Source organism: Cyprinus carpio, chromosome A4, assembly GCF_018340385.1.
Source record: "Cyprinus carpio isolate SPL01 chromosome A4, ASM1834038v1, whole genome shotgun sequence".
Lineage (NCBI taxonomy): Eukaryota > Metazoa > Chordata > Actinopteri > Cypriniformes > Cyprinidae > Cyprinus > Cyprinus carpio.
Genome location: NC_056575.1, coordinates 10,479,268 through 10,500,590, shown reverse-complemented (window position 1 = coordinate 10,500,590; position 21,323 = coordinate 10,479,268). Strand labels below are relative to the sequence as shown.

Below are 21,323 nucleotides of genomic sequence, written 5' to 3'. Positions count from 1 at the left end.
GTAAGAATACAGAGTTTATACACCTTTGGAACAAACTACCAACAAATCATTATCCTTACATTTTAAACTCCTTACATACTGAAAAACTCAATGCCTTGCATACAGAATGAGTAAAAAATTCAATTTATTAAACTGAACATACTACAGATATTGTGTAACAATATGTGACCCTGGCCAACAAAACCAGTCATAATGGTCAATTTTTTGAAATTGAGATATGTACATCACATGAAAGCTGAATAAATAAGCTTTCTATTGATGTATGGTTTGTTAGGATTGGACAATATTTGGCTGAGATACAACTAATTGAAAATCTGGAATCTGAGTATGCAAAAAATCAAAATGTTGAGAAAATCGCCTTTAAAGTTGTCCAAATGAAGTTCTTAGCAATGCATATTACTAATCAAAAATATAGTTTTAATATATTTACAGTAGGAAATTTACAAAATATCTTCATGGAACATGATCTTTACATAATGTCCTAATGATTTTTGGCATAAAAGAAAAATCAATAATTTTGACCCATTATATGTATTTTAGGCTATTGCTACAAATATACCCCAGCGACTTAAGACTGGTTTTGTGCTCCAGGGTCACATATATAATTGAACATATATTACACATATTATGAAACTAGATCATATTTAGCATGTATGTACATAATTGTGATGTCAGAGTATTTCTATATGATATGAATTGCTGAACAATAATATATAAAAACATATTTAAAAAATTATAATCATATATCTATATATACATATATCTATATATGATATATTTCCATTTTTATAATTGTACTAATTGTAATCAATTCTCTAGGCCTGGAAATCAAAAATATTTAAACATAAATATGTAAATATTTCCGGGTTTTCCATGAATGTGAGAACACCGAATCCTATTCAGAATGGATGACAAGCTGGTGGACAGATGTTGAGATGAGGCTGTGTGTATTTAGAGGAGGTTCACGGGCTATGGGTTTTCTCCATTAATCCAGTTCTGACCCCATAGCACAGAGTTCAGAGCAGTTAACCTGAACCGTTCCGGCACTTCAATTACACCACAACACACACACACCTACCTAACACCAACCCATACCAGCAACCCATACATTTCTACATGGTGTGCATACACACAAACATGATATTTGCAGAATTCATAGTAAATTAATGTGGTAGAACAATTTCTTGTGGTATTAGAAGTGTGAAAACACATGCAGAAACACACAAGCCTCTCCAGGGTAAAGGAGTGTAATGCATGAGAAGGGCAGCGGTGCGACAGTTCATTCATCACTGTGAGTGTGACCGTACACCACTGGGACCCACAGACATGCACACACGTGCCAACATGACCCTGCGACTCAACCGCAGCACAACCACAACGCAACTGTGGGGACAGATGCAGGATTTTGTTTCTGCGTGTGTGTGTAATGCCTTGTTTAAAGGGTTAGTTCACACAAAAAGAAAATCCTGTCACTATTTATTCAATCACATGTCATTCCAAACTTATATGCCTTTCTTTCTTCATTGGAGAACCAAAGGCAGAATGTTTAAGATGCTTTTTTCCATACAATGAAATTGAAAGCTGACTGGGACTTTGAAGTTCCAAAAAGCATTATAAAAATCTAAGGGCATAAACAATGTGTGTTTATGGGCGTGTGCATGTATACTGACTTAATTTGAAGCTCCTAATCAAATCAAGGATGAATTTGTACCAAAAAAAAAACAGAGATTTTAAAAAAACGCACAGATTTAGTCAAGAAAAACTAAGTTATTGCATATAATCCTCTATCCTTGTACCTCCAAACTTCGCTTAACTCACTCTTTCTTTCTTTTCCAGAGCTCTTCAAAGTCTTACTTCAGCATAATAATACAGGCCCACACATAAATCCATCATAAATGTAGCAGCTCTGAGATTCTCTTCATTTTTTTTTCATATAGTGGAGAAAGGATGATATAATACACCCCCTATAGTGGAGTATTGTGGTGATGGTGGTGAGGGGGGGGGAAAAAGAAGGAGGTGATATACGCATTATCATTATGGAACGGATGTTTCTGTACACATATGCACGCACACTCCCTGCAGAAAAACCCCAATGCACTGGAAATATATTAAAATGTCTTAAAAGAGCAGTTCTCTTCAAATTCAGCTCAAGTTAGACTAAAATCCAGAACTTGGTCTGCTTTAATGCACCAGGACTGAAAGCATATTTGGCCACTTTTCGCTTGTTTTAGCTCCACAGGCAGATATTAGCTTCAGTTCTTCCGTCTTCCCTTGTTTTTTGTCCCACAGGTGAAGAAACACTCAGCAGGCCACTCTGGTGCAGTCAAAGCCCAAAAGACTAACGCTGGCCTGAGAGAAGAACCCAAGACAGAACAGACGAGTTTCGGAGGTAACAAGAAAAAAGAAAAAAACAGGAGGAGGTGACTGTGCCCTAAAGCACACAAGAAAGAGTGCAAGATGGATTGCTGTCTGCTTAATTTTGAGATGAATTTTGTCAGATTCCATGAAAGGACTACACTCTTTTGAAGTAATAACATGAATTTGCCACATAAATCTAGTTTAGGTCTTGAGTCGGCTGACCAATGCATTAAGGTGGAGGTTCTCAAACTGTAGGTTGTGTAAAGAGGTTAGAAGGGGTCATGAAAATGATTTATTGTCATCAAGGAAAATGCTAAATTATTCTATGGTTTATTTTGTCTGGTTTTCGTTTAACTTTTTATGTCAAAATTTAATGTTGCTTGAATGGCCATGAAGCCACCAGTGACACAGGCGCTTTCCATTTAGAAGCATTATATGCATGTTACCTGTGGGAAAAAAAAACAAAAAAACAAACGTTTTTTGGTTGTGAGAGTCCTTCTATATCTGTTTTAAAAGCTTTCCCTATCCCATTCCATCTATAAAATAAAAAGGCTGAAAATAAAATGAAATATGGAAATAAATTCCAGATTAAATTAAAAAAGTAACTTGAAGTCCATTATTTTGATTCTGGTGCCTCTGTACAGAAAAGAGCACAGAGAGCTAGAAAAAACCACCCAAACATGTCTGTTTTTGTTTCTGCCGTGATGAGAAGTCCCTAATAAAGGCCTACACTGTCTGTGTGCCACACAGAGCTTTGCTCCGCTAATGGAGCCGAGCACTACAGGATGCCAATCAACAGATATCTCACACACACACACACACCAAATATACACCCCCACACAACACAGACCCTACAAACAAAAAGGTCACCCTCATTAGTTCAACTCTAGACTGATGTGTAGGGCTGTGTGTGTGTTGACGGTGAATACAGTGTGATTAAAAAGGTCAGCTTCATTAGCAAAGTGCTGGTGGCAGCTCAAGTCCACAATTCACAATGAGCCTTGACTGAACGGCACAGACAGACAGTAAATCACGTCTCTAAAAACAGACTTGTGAAGAAAACACATCCTGGAATATTCTGACAACATTATAGCCTAAAATACCTATACTGAGACCTCCTTTGACTGAAAAGACTTTCTGGATATAATACTGGATATCTGTAGATTCCTGGAAAACAAGGGGCCTAAAATTGCAATATCAAAACTGCAAAAGTTGCCCCCAGGCAACTGCAATGTTTCCAAAAATATTTGGTTACACTTACAGTATGAATGTATATAATTACCAGGGTTGTTTTAATATTAATTGATATAAATATATTTGCATAATATTATAGTATTTATTATCTATTAGTATTTATTCTTTAATACTAATAGCCCTCTCTTAGCATTAAAATGGTACTTTTTATATTTTCAGCATTTTAATTGTTCATGCTTTAATAGTTTATTTGTGTGCTTTTGTGGTATTTTTTTTGTTTTTTTTTTTTTTTTTATTTTTTGATTTTTTTTTTATTTCATTTCAGCTTTAGTTTTAGTAATTTTAGTAATACAACTTAAACTTATTTCAGTAAGTTGCCCAGCTAACATTTTGTATTTTCATTTAAGTTTTGAAGTTTTTCATCTTAATATTTAGATATGATTTTATTAATTTTATTTTTTATAGTTTTTTTAGTAAGTTTTTATGTTATTTTATTTATTTTTGCATGCACGACTAATATGAACAGTAACCAAATACCTTTTTTCAACATTTTGGCAATTTTCCACCAACATCAGCTAAAATCAAGTGTGTGAGTCCAAGCATTTTTGTAAGAGGTGTCCGGACATGTGGCCCCTGTGAGCAGCACCGTAGATCCTGTGGTGGGGAAGATTAATAGAGCCAATCTCCAAACAAGCTGCACAGTGACCCCCTCAAAACATTTCTAATGAAATGAATGAATCAATCAGTGGGCCCCAGACCTGCAGATAGCATCAGTGGAACAGAACAGCAAAGAGAAAGAACCGGAGAGGAGTTTAAGGCCAAGAGCAGGCAGAGCATGGATAGCCAGGCTTTCTGATATCACTGGCCTTGTTGTTATACAAGACAGAGTGAGGACAGCAAACTTGAGCTTCCGACACAGGAGTGCTGATAGCAGGGGCTGTTTGTATTTGAGCGAGTCTTGTGCTTAAAAGTGCAACCAGTAATGCTAATGTAGTAACACCTAATCTAACTCTGCCAAGAAACCATTCTCATTACACACAGAAAAAATTATACTGTTTTTTAATTAAGTTTAATTATTAAACTAAATGTCTGCTCTCCATTAAGACAGCTTCGAAAAACAACCCTGTCCAAATAATCAGTAAATGGTCGTCTATATTTAATTGTAAGCAAATGAAAACAAGCCTGTTATTATTATACATGCTCTCCAATAAGACAGCTTCGAAAAACAACCCTGTCCAAAATGTGTGGTTGTGTGTGTGGGGGATATGTACATCCATCAATATACTTATATATATATGGCTATATGCACTTATAAATATATATATATATGTACGTACTTTCACTTTATTTTATATATATATATGTTGTCCAACAAAATTAAGTTGGTGTTGATAAGTTTACAGAAATAAAAGGTGACACTGGGTTATGACAAAAAAGTTGGTAAGCTTTAAAAATGCTGACAACAACAGACATAAAATCCGTCCTGAGAGTTCTTCCTGTGTACTACTGCACAAGTAAATGGGAGTGGGTGTTTATGTGTGTGTGTGTTAACATGGTTCCTGATGGCAAAGAGCAGTATATTTAATGTTGTGAAACTAAAAGAAAAGCCCCATTCCCCACGGATCAATGCTCCACTTCTCCCAGGCTGATTTCTCATAAAACACCTGCTGTAACATCCGAGCCATGGCACCTGGAATACACCGACATGCACCCATAAACACAGCCCCACATCTCTCTGTCATCATTTCCTTGACCACAGGAGAGCACTACTTTAAGCATCATTTGTCCTCTCCATTTGGTCTACAATGCATCACAGTGGCAATAGACAATCTGGAGAGAAGCCTCACTCAACTTCATAGCTTCTCACAGGATGGATGGCTGTTCAGTCTGAGAAGAGGGTCAATTTTAGTCTCATACCTTCTCAATGGCACGCTGTATTGAATACTGGGAGCTTGAAAACTAAACTCATACTCCTAAAATAACGTTAGAAATGAAGCTGAAGCTGACTTTTCCATATATTTTGTTGTCAGGAAAAAAAGACATTTAGGGAAGTAATACACATCCTGTCAGATTGCTCTTCAGTCTTGCTCTGCACCTGTTCTAGGTGATTATACTGTATGCAAATGAGGGCCTTATTGGGATGAATGAATATGAATAAATTGCATTTTAAAAAAGAAAAGTTAAAAACAGCTATTTTAAATTTAAATAATATTTTATAATATTACTGTTGTTACTGTAGTAAACGTATAAATTCAGTGATGGTGAGCTTCTTTTAAAAACATTAAAACTAATAAACTTGCTTGAAATTTAACAGGCCATTTGGCAAGAAAAATGTTATTTACTCACTAAAGCCAAATTTTACCCACATTTGGTGCTTGGCTAATGCCGATGGATGTAAAGCAAACACTTTCTGAATGCAGTGCTGATCTTCCTTCCTCTGCGAAGTTCAAAATCAACAGGCACTTTGCAAAGTCTGTGCACAAATGAGAACACAAACAACTTCTCATACTACTACAGCTCTTCATGAAGGGCTTTATTAAAGTGCCTCTGAAGAGCAAGATCTCTCGTTCCTTCAGTGCGTCTCTCTAACACACACATACCACGACCCAGGAAACGGTTCTACAACTGTACAAAGCAAAAGGCTGGGATGGGACGAGCCACACGAGCTGTCAGGAGCAAAGCTGCGGCACCTCTGATTGAAGGTAATTAAAAAGAAAAAAATCAAAACAAAAGTGCATTTTATTGAGCTCCCGCTATCCAGAGAGTCGCTCATTAGCCCAGCAGGGTAATTAGCAAGATGCCGCAGTCCTCGTTAAGGAGAAATCATAATCGTAAACAAATGGCTGTGAGCTTTTGGTGCCTTCCCCTCCGTAATGAACTACCACTGTTCTCGAAATGAAAGCAATGCTAAGACATAAACACAAGAACACACAACTTGGAGAGCCTTGAGATGACAGGTCTCAGTTTAAAGAGTAAGGGGGCCCATAACGGCTCTGATCTGAGTTATAACAGAGTGCTAAACTCATCACACTCAGCACAAGTGCATTCTTGCTCTCATATATTTGCAAAGAGAGCTTCTCATGAGGTTAACTGACCAGATCATGGATTCAGATAGGAGGAAGACATTGAAATAACTCAGTTGTACATGCACAATTGCACACGAATGCACTCAGGAACAAACAAAAGCGTGCAGCTAAACATAAAAAGACAATATCTGTTAGGCAGCTTCTTTAAGGCTGTGATAAAATAATATAAATATATTATAATTTAACATAACATAATCCTATATTTTAAAATGATTCCGTAAGGAGCATTTAAACTACAACAAGAAGCAAATACTAGAAAGGTGAGAGGAGAGACAGCACTCATTCCCTTAGCTGATGAACTTAGTTGATAAGCACATTCTGTGTTCTCCATGGCAATAAAAGTGTTGCACTTTCTGTGCCGCCAGGAAGCAGCCCTGGGAGAGACGGACAGCTGGCAGCTGGTCACCATGGCGCCCCGCTGTGTGTTATATAAGCTGCACTTAACTGCTGATTCCAGGTCAGCCAGGATCAAACACAATTTCAGCTCCAATTATGATGTAAGGTGATAGGGGGGTAGGTGGCCTTTATCGACACTCTCGGGAGAGTAAAGGAGAAGAGATGAGAAGAGAAAAAAATAACCTTCCCCCTCTGTGTAATTCAGATGAGAAAACAATCAGACCGGGCTTTTGTATACTTGACCGGTATGCAAATGCTGTTTAACAGTCTAATTAACGGATCGACTAATAAAAGAGAAGTAGAGTGTGAAGAAACGAGGGAGATAAAGAAGGCTGTATTATCTTAATGTATGTGTGTGTACTTATATTATCATACTTTTTCTTCTAAAGTTTCTTAAAACAAGATACCTGTAGAAGAGGTCTTTGAACTCCCAGGTTTTTCATGGTGTCAGCGCTGGCCAGGATCTTGAGCGGGTCAGATACTTTGGTCACAGCCTCAATCTCCTTATTGGTCTCGGTGCGGACCTGGCTGAGGAACAGGTCGTTGATGTAGTAGGTGAGGAAGGTGTGGAGCTGACACTGCTTGGCCTGAGCTGGGCCCATACGGGACTCGATCTCCTGAATGAACCTGATGGCACGCAGAAGACAAAGCATTTGCATTAAATTACAGAAACAAGACCTGTCTGCAAGATGCACAGTTTGACTAAGTTTGTAGATGTCAGCGCTGAGGCTTAGTGGTTAGAACATTGTGCAGTGGCGCTGATGTGGAAAATTTGGGTTTGAATCCAACCTGTATTGTGTCCCGTTCACTCTCTGGGATTTTTCATACACTATTGTTTCATTTTGCATTTAATTTCAAAATTAAATAAATAGGTTCTTATTACAAATTATATTATCATATACTGTGGCAATTTGTTTTTATATATTAAAATAATTTAATATCATTTTAGATTTCTTTTTATGTCAACAACAACAATTTTCTGTTCAAGGTTAAAATGAAATTTTGAATCCCAGATTTTCAGTGAGGCCTCAAACTTGGAATACACACTCATGAGCACCATTTCTGGCTTTTAAGTACTGCACATACACTATGTGTGTCAGTAAAGGAACAAGACAGGTGTTGAGCACGGATGGGCTGTTGCGTACAAAGAGACAGAGGCTCATAGATCAGCAGGAACGCTGATTTATCACTACGAGACTACAGCTGCACAACCCTCTGACTCTAAACACCTCCCTCAGCACTGCACAGCCAATTAGTCAACCCAGCAGAGGGGAGCCCATCCACACATGTGCACATGAATGTGGGTTTGTGTGTGTGTGTGTGTGTGTGTGTGTGTGTGTGTGTGTGTGTGTGTGTGTGTGTGTGTGTGTGTGTGTGTGTGAGAGAGTGTGAGAGAGAGAGAGAGAGACTGAGAGAGAGAGAGGAGAGAGAGATGTGTGTGTGTGTGTGTGTGTGTGTGTGTGTGTGTGTGTGTGTACTGGAAGCATGGCTCAGCCCTCAGTAAGCAACAACTGTACCATGGCATTTAGTAAAACACTGCCATTACAAACCTAAAAACCAAAATAAACTAAACATTTTAAATCTTTTTATTTTCTCACTATGTTTCTTTAAAAAACACTGATCCATGTGGGTTCTAAATAATTGATAATTTTATTTCACCTTGGTTAAAACAACAACAACAAAAACATTAGTGTTAAGTATGCACAATATATCGGTACTGTATTGGTTAATGGCCAATATTAGAGATTTTTAATTTAACATATTAGCTGATTTTGGATATTTAATTCTGTATGCTCACTTCCCCAATATGCAGTCTTTTACGTTTAGATTTCCTTTTTCACAGTAATACTCACAGTATTAAGTATGCACAATATATCAATGCAATATTGGTTATCGGCCGATATTATTCATTTTTAATGTATCCACATCAGCCAATATTGGATACATTTAGATTACCTTTGCATTCATCTAACACACAAGGTGAATATTTAAAAACATTAATAATTTTATAACACCAAATATTAATTTTTTAATACAGTATTTTATATTAATGGCTAAATACACTTACCATTTTAAATGATTTATTTTAGTTTTAAAGATTTATTTTTTAATTATTTAAAGAAAAAAGTATAAAGGAATAGAAACAATAGTCATTTATTCTTGTAGGTCATAGCATGAAAATAATTATATACAATTATATATTTATCGGTATTGGCCAGAATCTTAAAAATGGTGCATTCCTAATCAGTACAACAATTAATCAGCACCAATGACCATTTAGTCCAGCTTAAAATTTAAAAATGAGGAACTATAAACTTCCAGAAAGAAAATTTGGGACAAATTGTAGTGTAATTGAACTGTCCCAGTTTAAATTTGTTCTGTGTATCACATAATTCTGCAGCCAGGACTGTATATAAAATATTGAAAGGTTTCTCAGGACCCTCTTGAATAATTTGGCATGGCTTCGAACTACAGACAAAGATAATCGCTCAATCTCCACTTCATTATGTCACCAATATAAATGTCCTCTATAAGAATTATTCACACCAGATGGTGTCTCTTACTTTCAGTCTCACTCATCTAATAGACACACAGCGACCCGTGCACACAGTGACACACAAACAAGTATCATGGGCGCAGCCTTCATGTGATCATCTCGCTGTGTTAATATTTCATTCCATAAGTCTGTCTGATCACTGGTCTTATGAGGTAAATGGAAGGTGACAGCTGCCATAAAGGCTCATTGGCTCTCTCAGTTAATCAAGTTTCGATTCATCCAAATTCAGAGAAGGGAAAATGAGTCAGGGACATCGTGAGCATGACCACATTGACCGTCATGACAGAAGTGTGTGTTAGAGGAAGACCCACAAAACAGCCTGAAAAAAAAAGCTAATGAACTGCATGAAAAACAAGAAAGGTTGACTGTTGCCAATAGATATTCCATATTGTCCTTTTTTTTTTTTTTTTTTTTTGTCACATTTGCAATCTTAGTTGTCGTCCAGAGGCCTGCTTAAGTGCTAATCAAAGAAATCACAGACAAACTTAAAATTGTTCATGCTACTGGGCAAAGTAGTAAAACACTCTCTGTGTTTGAGGTGTGGAGAAGTTGGACACTTCTCTCTGCAATTGCATATGATGTGTGAACAGCATGTGAGTGCGTAACCAGGCTTGACTGTGCTAAGAGATGTTTGAAAACTGAGTCAAGAGGAAGAGGATGGAAAATGAGAACGACAACAGCTCAAAACTCGATTCTGTCCTCCTATCATTACCTGGGCTCACCAGATGCCCTGCTGAGAATAGCCACACTGTTCACTATGACAACAGTAGAATAATCCATAAATGCCACATTCTCATTGCTCACTTTTTTAAACATGAGAATTAGCAGTAAACATAATAAATACCTAAACTACATTTTCACTGAGTATGATAAACTGCAGATGATAGACCATCTATAGATCAGAGAAGCCATTCATTTCATATGGAGAGTCACACAGGACTGCGTGGAGTTCAGATTCTATATGGATTAGGGATTTCTAGATTCGATTACACCTTCGGGTGTGTGTGTATGAATGTATTAAAATAATTTGAATGGATGTGATGTATTACAACTAAAAGTATGAGTGTGAAATGACAATTATAATTTTTTTTTTAATCCAAACACATGCAAGTTCAGTAGAATGGATAGGTATGAATAAATAAGTCATAATTAATTATAATTTATATTACAATATATTATAATTGCGAAAAAGATAGCAAAAAGACAACTGATATTTGACTATACTGTAACACACGTTGTTGTGTTTACGAGTAAGAATCGGGTGGAAAATATGATGTGAGATGAGAGCAGGAACAGCCACTATAGTGAGCCCCCCTCAGAGCAGGATGAGATGTCTGTAAGCATAACTCACAGATAATAAGGGATTATGGCATGTAATCAGAGCTGGCCTTCTTTATGTTCTTCACGATAATAAGGGTTTATGGCATGTAATCAAGAGGTTGATTTATTTATGATCTTAATCCATCCAGAGGATAACATAATTGAAACACTATCAACATTTGATGAGGGTCCAGAGGACTGGGAAAAATTATTATAACTCTACTGTGAACAAACAGAGGTTTAAGCCTGTGCGTGGTCACAAGATTTATTATTTCCATTTCTCACAATTAGGGATATGAATAAATTCTAACCCTCAGTGTTTATCATAGATGTGCATATTATAACCAACCAGAACATCCTACTGTAGCAAATGCATCCCAATGCAGGAAAAAAACCCCACTCAGAACACTTTAGCAGTCGCATAGCAACTCCCTAGTAACCATCCATAACATCCTAGCAATGACAACTAAACTACCAAAAAATAATAACAATACTTCAACAGACCTGGCAACCAACCAGAATACCCTAGCAACCAGCTAAAAAGGCATTAAACCTCTCTTAACACTTTAACAATCGCATAGCAATGGCAAATCTAATAGAAAAACCTACAGTAGCAACAACCCAAACCCCTAACAACCTCCCAGAACATCCTAGCAACACTGCAATTAAATAATAAAAAGAAATTGGCAACAACCTAGCAACCCATATCACACTAAAAAAAACCTTCCACAACATTTCAGCAACCACATAAGGCCCTATAACCAGTCAGAAAACTTCAGCATAGCAATGACATGGCAACCCCCAGAATACCATAGAAACTTTCTACAACTCTCTAGTAATCACTAAACAACTAAAACAAAACAACAGTACTTTAGCAATCGCACAGCAATGACCTGGCAACCCCCCAATAAATAAATAAATACAAATAACAGTATTTCTGTACAAGTTCTTCACTGGTCTCTACTGCAGTGTTTGGATGAATTCACTGGCTGAAGTTTAAAGCAATAGACTGTGACTCCTCTAGATCAAAGCCCTCATCCTGTAGACTCTCTCACAGACATAACACAGACGAGAAACACTGCACACACACTGAGTCCCAGTTTATTAGCACCAACTGCCTCTGATTGCGCTCAACAGCATCTAATTAACTGTTATTAGAAAGCAGATGTCTGTGCCCAAGGCCTTCACTGGATTATTGTGTGCAGAGCGCAGTGCCTGTGAATACACACGTATGTGCACAAGGACTTCAACACAGAAAATGGTACGTCAACCACTTCTTGTACTTCTCCCCTCCAAACCAATTACAAGCCCAGTAATTAAACCATCCTTGTAGTATAAATATGTATTTGTGCATTATTGAAGAATATTGAACAAAAAGGTGAAGGAGGACATGAAGCATAGTGTAGCAGAGTTATTTTTAATAAGTGTAAAGTTCCCTGAGGTTTGCTGTCTGACACAAAAAATTTGTTAATTTAGTTTACATAATATAATCACTTTTTTCAATATATGTATGTATACTGAAACGCATTTCTTATGCTCACAAAAGCTATTTGATCAAAAATAAATATGACAGTAAAACAGTTAAGTACAGTTTATAACTGTGATGCAAAGCGGTTCACTGTCACATGATTCTTCAGAAATCACCCTGATATGCTGATATGGTGCTTAAGAAACATTTATCATTATTATGAGTGTTGAAAACAATTGTGCTGCTTAACATTTTTGTGGATACCATGATTTGTTTCTTTTCTTTGATGAATAGAAAGTTCAAAAGAACAGTATTTGTTTGAAGTAGAAATCTTTTGTAACATTATAATTGTCTTTACTGTGACCTTTGAGCAATTTAATGAATTCATGCTTAATTATTAATTCAAAATCAAACTTCATTTTTTATTTTTAATTTTAAATCAAACTTCATTTAGTTCCATTTACTTACTAAATCAAAAACACTGACAGATGAAGCCATAAAATATATTAAATTTATTAACTTTTGATAAATTTTATTAATATTCATTAATATAATGACGTCAAATGATCATAATTTGGTGTTTTTTTCTCAGTAAATATTTTTTAGCAAATATGTACGATTAATTAACTGGTATAACATGTGACTAATTCAAGAAAACTTTTTTCATATCATATCTGCCCCTCCAGCATATTTTTAAGATTAGATATTTTCATATCACAACCAGAAGTGAAATAAAATTTGTAAATCTAAGCAACAGACAGAAAATCAATAAAGACGACCGTTCCATATTTTATGGGCACTTTTAACTTGTCATATTATAACAAGCAGAGGATATTCACCACAGTGACAATGAGAAGTCATCTTTCAATGATCGTAAAAATATTGCTGTGTGGGATGATTTTATGGAAATTATAGACCATAATTAATTTATTTCAACATAGTATTGCTTCAAAAGCAGGTCTTTAATAGATGATGCCTCATCTCAGTTACAAAGCCAATAACGTATTAGTCAAAAAAAGAGAGGGTTTAATTCTGTAGGTCTCACATGGTTAAATCTATGTAAAGACTATTTTATAAATGAGCATGAAGAGCAAACTACTGGTATACTCAAATGAACCACTAGATGGCAGTATGTCAGTTCTCTGTGTACTGTACATACCTGTGCAGTCAGTTCTTCAGCCACATTAATGAAGGGAAACTGTCTTTAGAAAGCATTAAGATTGCATTTATTGGGTTACTATCGAAAATGACTTTCGCCGTACAATGTATTTAGCTTACATTGCGTTCTTACAAAGACAGCGGTGAGGTAAATGAATACAGCTAACCAACACATACACTCACTAGCTCTGAGACCTCCTGCTGTCTGCTGCAGATCTTACACACATGCGCAAACACACACTGTCTCACCAAAGGTAGAGCGATGGGTGTAGGAAAGAAATGTCTTATTGGAAAGGAAAGGACCGGCACGCTAATTAAAACACATGGAGGTGGAAATCACAGAGCGAATGCGATGCAATACATTGCCAGAGTTGCAAAGTAGTTCACTTATCTTCCTCTTCTTTTTTTACAGCATCATTTTTTACAAAAACAAAATTTGCAAACCAAAGAGAGCAGTTTGTAATGAGCTGCATTTCTGGTGGAAATTCTAAAATGTTGTTTAGAGCCGACCGAGAGTCAAAGCGGTGTTTTAGGCCAATTAAACTAGGTGAAATCTATCACATGAAGATGACCAGGGGCTTGGATTCCTGCAGTCAACAGGAAATAAGATCGGCTCTTTTGGCTGACATATCCCCATGGTGACAAATTACCCTTCCTGATTCACTTTCACGTTCTTTGCTTTGCCTTTCGCCCATTTCTCAGTATCCTCCCATCCCAGAGTCGTTCTCATCCTCTGCGCTCTGTTTCTGCACATACAGTTGCAGGGAAAAAAGTATGTGAGGCTTTAACCTCAAGAAAGCAGTTTAGACTAGAAATCCCAAGAACATTGCTTAATTAAAACAGTTTTGTAAACGGAAATGGTGCAAAAATTTCTCCTGACCGATGTCTGATCTGCAATTACAGGAAACGTTTAGCTGAGGTTACTGGAACGTTATCGGGAGGTCAAAATGGAAATTCTGCCATCATTTACCCACCCACGTTGTACAACCTGTATGCTTTTCTTTCTTCTGCAGAAAAATATGATACAATTAAAGTCAATGGGGACCAACATTAGACTACTGTTTAAAACATCTTTTGTGTTCTGCCCAAAAAAAAAGTTTTGGACAAGTTTTTGTTTTTGGAAGAATTGAACTTTGAATTTGTATTTGTTTTTGTTTAGTGATACTTCTCCCTGATGTTGACAATCAGAGAAAAAGTATGTGAACCCCACTGGATGCCACACTACATTTTTCCACATCCAAAGCTTAATGTGGCCTTTACAAACACACGTCACTGCCTCCCCAAGCAGCCCACCGCACATCTGGACTGGATAATAACCTGTCAGTCTTTTCTCCTCTCAAAGCATTTGTTTTCAGAGCAGTGGAGGGCTGTTATCACTCTGCGTGGTGTGAGCGAGGGAGGAAACTCCGCAAATTGAGCTATTAGAGCAGAAGCTGGGAGTGGCCTGCCTTTAACGGGAGCCTGCATGGGCGAACGGCATCATGCACGAGGTGATAACAGCATGTGTGTATGTGTGTGTGTGCAAGTCAGAAAAAGGGAGGGAAGGCAAGTGATTGTGTGGTTAAAAGGGTGTGGAGTGTTGATTGACACACTACCGGCTTAACAATTCAACCCCCTCTTGGGGGATCTGGTCTAATCAAGCTCCTTTTCAGGCCATAAAATAGCCGAATCACTAGGGCCCATTTAAACTTCACTCTTAATAGAAGCTGCGACTGCTCACTAAATAGTGCAAGAGGGGGTTCTGAGTTTTATATAGCCAATAGTGCGGGCGGGTCATCATTGTATCCCATTGGTTGAAAGGGACTCCAAGCACTTTAGAGCTCCTTCAATTAGAACTCAGCGTCTTCTGCTGAAAGAACCCAGTAAGTGCTCCAACGTCCCAGCTCCTTGGGGCTCTGCTGAGGAGAAGGACTTAATTAAATCACAGAGGCTTTGCCAAAGAGCACGGCCCAGGGCCAGCTTTATGATTTATGTGCCGGCCGTGGAAAACAGTGAAGGCTGGTGCTCTGAGGTGACAGTAGAGACCGTAAAAACACGTGAAGTCAAGAAATGCTCTCCGCAGAGCATCGTCTGAACTTTAGAAAGTCTGTGCTCAGTAACACCTCATCTGGTGTTGGTGTACAAACACTGGATTTTGGCAGGAAGAAGTTAACACTCTTTTACAGCCCAAATAATGCCCTCTACTGACATCCGTTCTTCCGCATTACAGACAACTACAGGCAGCAATAAGTACAGTATGTTTATATGTGCATTTATAATCAAGCTACAGTACAGAGGGTTCCAGCTACAGTCAAAATGACCGAATCTGTTTTGCCTTGAAAAAAAAAAAAGACATATATTCAGATTTGAAACAACATGATTTCAATTGATTCAAAATCGCAACTTTTTTTTATTTTTTTTTTGTTAAATTTTTTTTTTCATTTCTTTTTTTTTCTTGATTTTTGTAAGGTTAAATTATTCCTTTCATGGCTCCACAACTAACGGGCATGCCTTGCATATTAGACACAATCAAAAAAGATTGTAGGGATTCAGCTTTGATTTACAGGAATCTGATTCAAAATATCACAGCAATTTTGTGAAATCTTTTTCAATTGCTTGTTAAAAAAAAAAAAGAAAACAGTCCATACAAGACATTTATGAAAAGACATGATGGAAGCACACAAAGTTTTCTAAACTGTCATCAAAGCAAATAGATTTCAAATGATAGCAAATTTTCATTTTTTGACATATTCTGATAGGAATATGGGCTTTTTTCTATTTCTTCCATCACCCGCAGATGCACATACAGTAAAAGAGAAAACAAGCTACAAGTCACTACCGGTCGTATAGCGCTCAGGAAGCCATTTGTAAAATCGGAATAAAACACTTAATCATATTTACAACCCTCTTATTTGGTTTTACACTCCACAACTCACTTTTTACAACTCACTCTCTATAAGGCAAAGCATCGTTCTCCCAGTAGGAATTTACCACCTTATATCTACACAAGTGTTATATTGAAATGGTATACTGGTGGTTGATTGGATATGAAAAGAAAACAATGAAATAAGAGGGCTGAGATGGAAGGAGGGAATCGCAGGGCTCTGAAACAAATACCGTGTTGTTTGGTCACAAGGGGGGCAGAGGGCAGCTGCAAGATTTGGTTAAATTCAGAAGGTGCTATTAAAATGGCAAGTGGTGGCATCTTCCTCTCGCTTTGTCTTCCTCGCGAAAGAGGCGAGTCAATCATCGAATGTGTTGTTGCCTGAGGCAAAATAATATGGTTTATATCTGGCTCGGTGAGATTCAATTGCGACCGGCGAGATCACCTCTGCTCCGAGCTGTCATATATGTGACTCACATTAGCGTACAAATGGCCGGCGTGTCTGGCTTTCGCAGGTATGCAGGAGCACAGACGTTTGCAGGCACACATCTAATCCAGATCAATGAGAAACACAGGCTACCAGAAGTTGAGGCTACTGGGAACAGGAGGAAGTGAAATGTGTACGTAGATGGAAGGAGGGAGCAATGGTGTGTTCCTGTGCTTCTGCTGTGATTAGCGAGTGATGTGAGTGATGAAGTGTTCTGTGGAGAATGCTATATAAATATTATGGCGAGCAGCAGGTGGTAAACAAGCTAGGCACAAACATAACCATCAGAGCTAGTTTGTTTTATGCTTTTAATGAACATAAATGAGGCAAACGAAAGAACTCTAGTTGAGAAGATGAATTCTGGGTAAATATAATAATGTTTGGCTGGGTTATGATCAGCCGACATCACACAAAAACAACAAGAATAAGAAAAAGAATTTTAGAAGATAAAGATGATGCTGAAATAATTTGTATTTGTTTCCGATTATATATTACAATATATAATGTATGTAAGTGTGTGTATATATATAATTTTACTACGGACAATTCAAATTTTGCACCAACTTAAATAATGAATAAAAATGAGGATATATAATGTATGTATTTTACTACGGACAATGCAAATTTTGCACCAACTTAAAGAATAAAAAATGTATAAAAAAACGCCATTATTAATTTTTTTTAATTATTTATTTTATACGGCTTAATTCATTTTTTTATAGTTAATTTTTGGTTGACGGATAAAATCAAGCCATTTCCCTGAAATTTGTTTCATAGTTATGAATATCCCATTTCACTGTAAAACACGTCAAATTATGAACATCAGATGGCTTTTAAATGCCAATTTGATGTTAAATATATAAAAAAGTTTCTTTAAAAAAAAAACTGCTCTGAAATTCTTTATACCTCTGCTACTCGCATGCATTTTTGTTATTTATTTTAATTTTATTTTTTTAAGATGAAAGTTTATTATCTGACTCTCTTAACAGTCATGTTTCAGAGTTGATTCACTAAGAACCTTGACTGAAACGTTTTGAAAGTTGCAGGCATATGCTAATCAAGAATAGATTTGCTCTAATCAGAGTTAAATCTCAGTATCAAATTTGTTTGCAACATGACGGAAAAAGAAAATCGCCCAAACTGGGGCTCTGCTGCAAATGCTTTCAGAACAAAATAAAAAACAAGCATCTATAATGCTCCAACAATCAAAACAGCAGCTGAAAGAATATCTGTTGGTACAGGCAACTAATGAAATTGGATTTCTGAATACTCTTTATGACGACAAATGCTCAGATGCAGAATTAAATGAAATCAACTGGGTACACCACAACATGCTTTCTTTGTCCTTTATTATGTTTTATTTTGATCTCTGAGCAAAAAAAAAAAAAAAGAAAGAGGATTTTAGTGCAAGGCATTATGGGTAGTGTGACTCTCTATAATGAGAGCCTTGCCAGTCTCTAAAATTGGCTTCCCATACATTCAATTTCCAAAAGAGCAAGAAAATGAAAGGAGCTCATCCGAAGTTCTCAATACATGGCTAAATGAAAATGAAAGTCAAATATGACAGATATTCTGCTCTACAGCAACAATAGCACTGTGAAAAGAGAGCGCATGCGAGAGAGGGAGAAAAACTGAAAGAAAGAGAACAATCTTGATCTTGTCAGCCGTCTGTCTGGTTTGATTGGAAAAATCTAGCTGCCTAGACTCCCGGCACCTGGGATCCATGTGGCCTGTAAAACGGAGACATTTGATGGCTCTTCATCAGAGAAAAGACTCCATTTCAAGCCTTGCGCACACTTTCTTTTCACTCAAGACCAAAGTAAGTTCTCCAGCATCTGATATGTCCCCAGCTCTCTCAATAACCATCTGTTATGGCATTTCATTCCTGAAGAATCGCCCCAGTCCTTCTCCCCTCTCTCTCTCTCCTACCAAACATAAAGCAGAACCCGACTGATGCCTCATACTTAGTAAATTACATTTGCAACCAGGAGGAATAAATACTAGAGATAAAGACTGCTGTAATGTCCTCAAATCCATTAGAATCTCATATTCACACATGGCAGAAATCACATTACAACACAACTAATATCATTTCACCCAATTCGGCTACCGTGAGTGAAACAGTAACACCACACGTAATGGATTTTTTTCCTCATAGCCTTTCCATAGCCTCGGATTCCATTAGGATCTGACTTAGATTTCCTTCCCATTTTCTCACTTTCCTTGAGCATTCACTTGTTTTCTTCATATTATGTAAAATGTAAATTATTTGTGTATATTACATCACAATCTTGGGTGGGTGGTGTGGGGGGGGGTAATTTACACTGTATCTGATTATGCTGTGAACAATGAAACTAGACCCATATATGCTCTAAAACACATTTACAGCTAAAAGTAGTACAATTCTGCCATAAGAACATTTTCAAGAAATGAAACTCTTATGTGTACAGTGAACTAACAAACTACACTAAACTTCCATGTGCACTCTAAAATAAACTAAAAACTAACTAAATCTAAACTTCTGTTCACTCTAAACTAAAAGCTAAACTAAACTGAACATTTAAACTCCTATGTGCATTGTACTGTAAACAAAACTTAAAACTAAACTTCTGTTCACTCTAATCTAAACTAAAAATTACATTAAACTTCAGTGTGCACTCTGAATTAAAACCAATCACTCACAACCTGCCAAGAATAATTTAATGCCTACAGTGAATGAGGCATATTTATTAAGGTTCAGTGCATTGTGTCATACTTTCTTGACTATTAAGCATGCTATTCCACCAGTTCCTAATAATGTAATGCCAAAATAAATAAGTATTTGTACATCACAGCCTTAATCTTGAAGTAATATTTGTTGTACTGCCTTTATGCTGATTCTAACTAACTAACTAAAAAAAAAAACACTCAATACTGTTAAAAGACATCCTGTATTACAGTAATAAGAATCAAATGAGAAATATCATTGAGAATAATGAGGGGAGAAAAAATAACTCAAAAGTAAACAACCTGGAAGCATTACAGTAATGACAATTTGAGCAGGAAATATTTCATGAAAATATTACCACAAATAACAGCCCTAATAACATGTTTTATTTTCTTCATGCAAAAAAAGTTTGAGAAACAAATATCCAACATCACTTTCTGCTAAAGTGGGGTGAGACGCCTAAGATATAGAAAGAGAGATGTGCTTAGCAAGCCAGGGCAACACAAGTCACTGATGCCCTATAAAACCATTAACTGAAGAAAAAAAAACATGATAGCAACTTACAAACCATTGCAGTATGGCAATAAACACCTTAACTGTTCTCTTTGGCCTCTTTTAGTGCAAAAATTAGCAGCAGTACCTTAACTAACGCTTACCAAAAGTACCATCAGAGAGGACACAGAGCCTCCCACAATAATGAAGGATGCCAAGGTGAGCTGTATCAGTGCCCCAACACAATCAGGCTGCCAGCCAGAGCTGCACAGGGCTTGCACAGAGCAACCAGGGCTAAGCAGCAGAGAATTCATTTCAAAATGAGAAAGAAAGAGAGAGCGTAGCCTGGAGTAACTGCAGTAAATCATGTTTTAAATCAAATTTAAATCCTGTGGCTTCACCAGGGATTCACCAGCCAGCTTGCCCAAAGCTACATCACATTCCGCTAATGCAACATTATGACACCTAAGTCTACAGACTCGCGAATAAGCAGCATTTATGAAGGTCGTCAGGGAGAGACGGAAGATACACCTGAAGAGTTACCTTCAGAAACATGATGAATTCATCAAATACCACTAGGATTGGTAATTGAAATTTCCCCAGAAAATACAGTACTACATATGTTATATTTATTTTTCCAAATATTTAATTCAATTAAAGACACACACACATATATATACAGGTGTATGTATGTATATATTGTATATATTAATACCTGTGAATGCCATGAAAACTGTTTTCCTATTTTGTCCATTCTTCCTTACTATTAAAATGACAAAAAGAATCATTAATGGAATTATTTTGGAATCAGCAACAAAAGAAAACAAAAAACATGTTGTGTATTTCAAAAACTTCAGACTCTTTTCCTTGAATTTAAGCAATTTTGTCTTTCCTAAGACTGGCGATTGATTCATGCCATATCGTTTTAACAGGTGAACGTTGGCAGGGATCTAACCACGAGAGCTAAATGAGCACACCCTCCGTTCCTATTTTCAGCTTCTCTAATTTGCTTTCCCCCTCTCCACGTGTCTTTCTCCTCCAGAGAGCTGGGCCTGGTATTCAGCATTCATTCTCTCATATAAAGAGCCTAATCGGGGGTTATTACCTGCTCAGCATGGCAGGCACACCGTCTGAGCCATAATTCGGATTTGTATTTATAATTGTATAAGTCTCAATTTTTTTAAAAACATAGCTCTGCACATTCAGTCCATTGCTTGAACAGGAATTATAAGCATTG

The 21,323-nt window shown here is 36.9% G+C and overlaps 1 protein-coding gene across 1 annotated transcript in view; it reads right to left on the bottom strand.

The window, feature by feature from the left end:
- The window catches only part of LOC109093744 (exocyst complex component 4), a 99,159-nt gene that overhangs the window by 24,980 nt on the left and 52,856 nt on the right, over positions 1–21,323 (bottom strand). Inside the window, exon 12 of the mRNA XM_042740256.1 lies at positions 7,442–7,661. Coding sequence (XP_042596190.1) covers positions 7,442–7,661 — 220 coding nt within the window. The remainder of the gene's footprint in view (positions 1–7,441; positions 7,662–21,323) is intronic.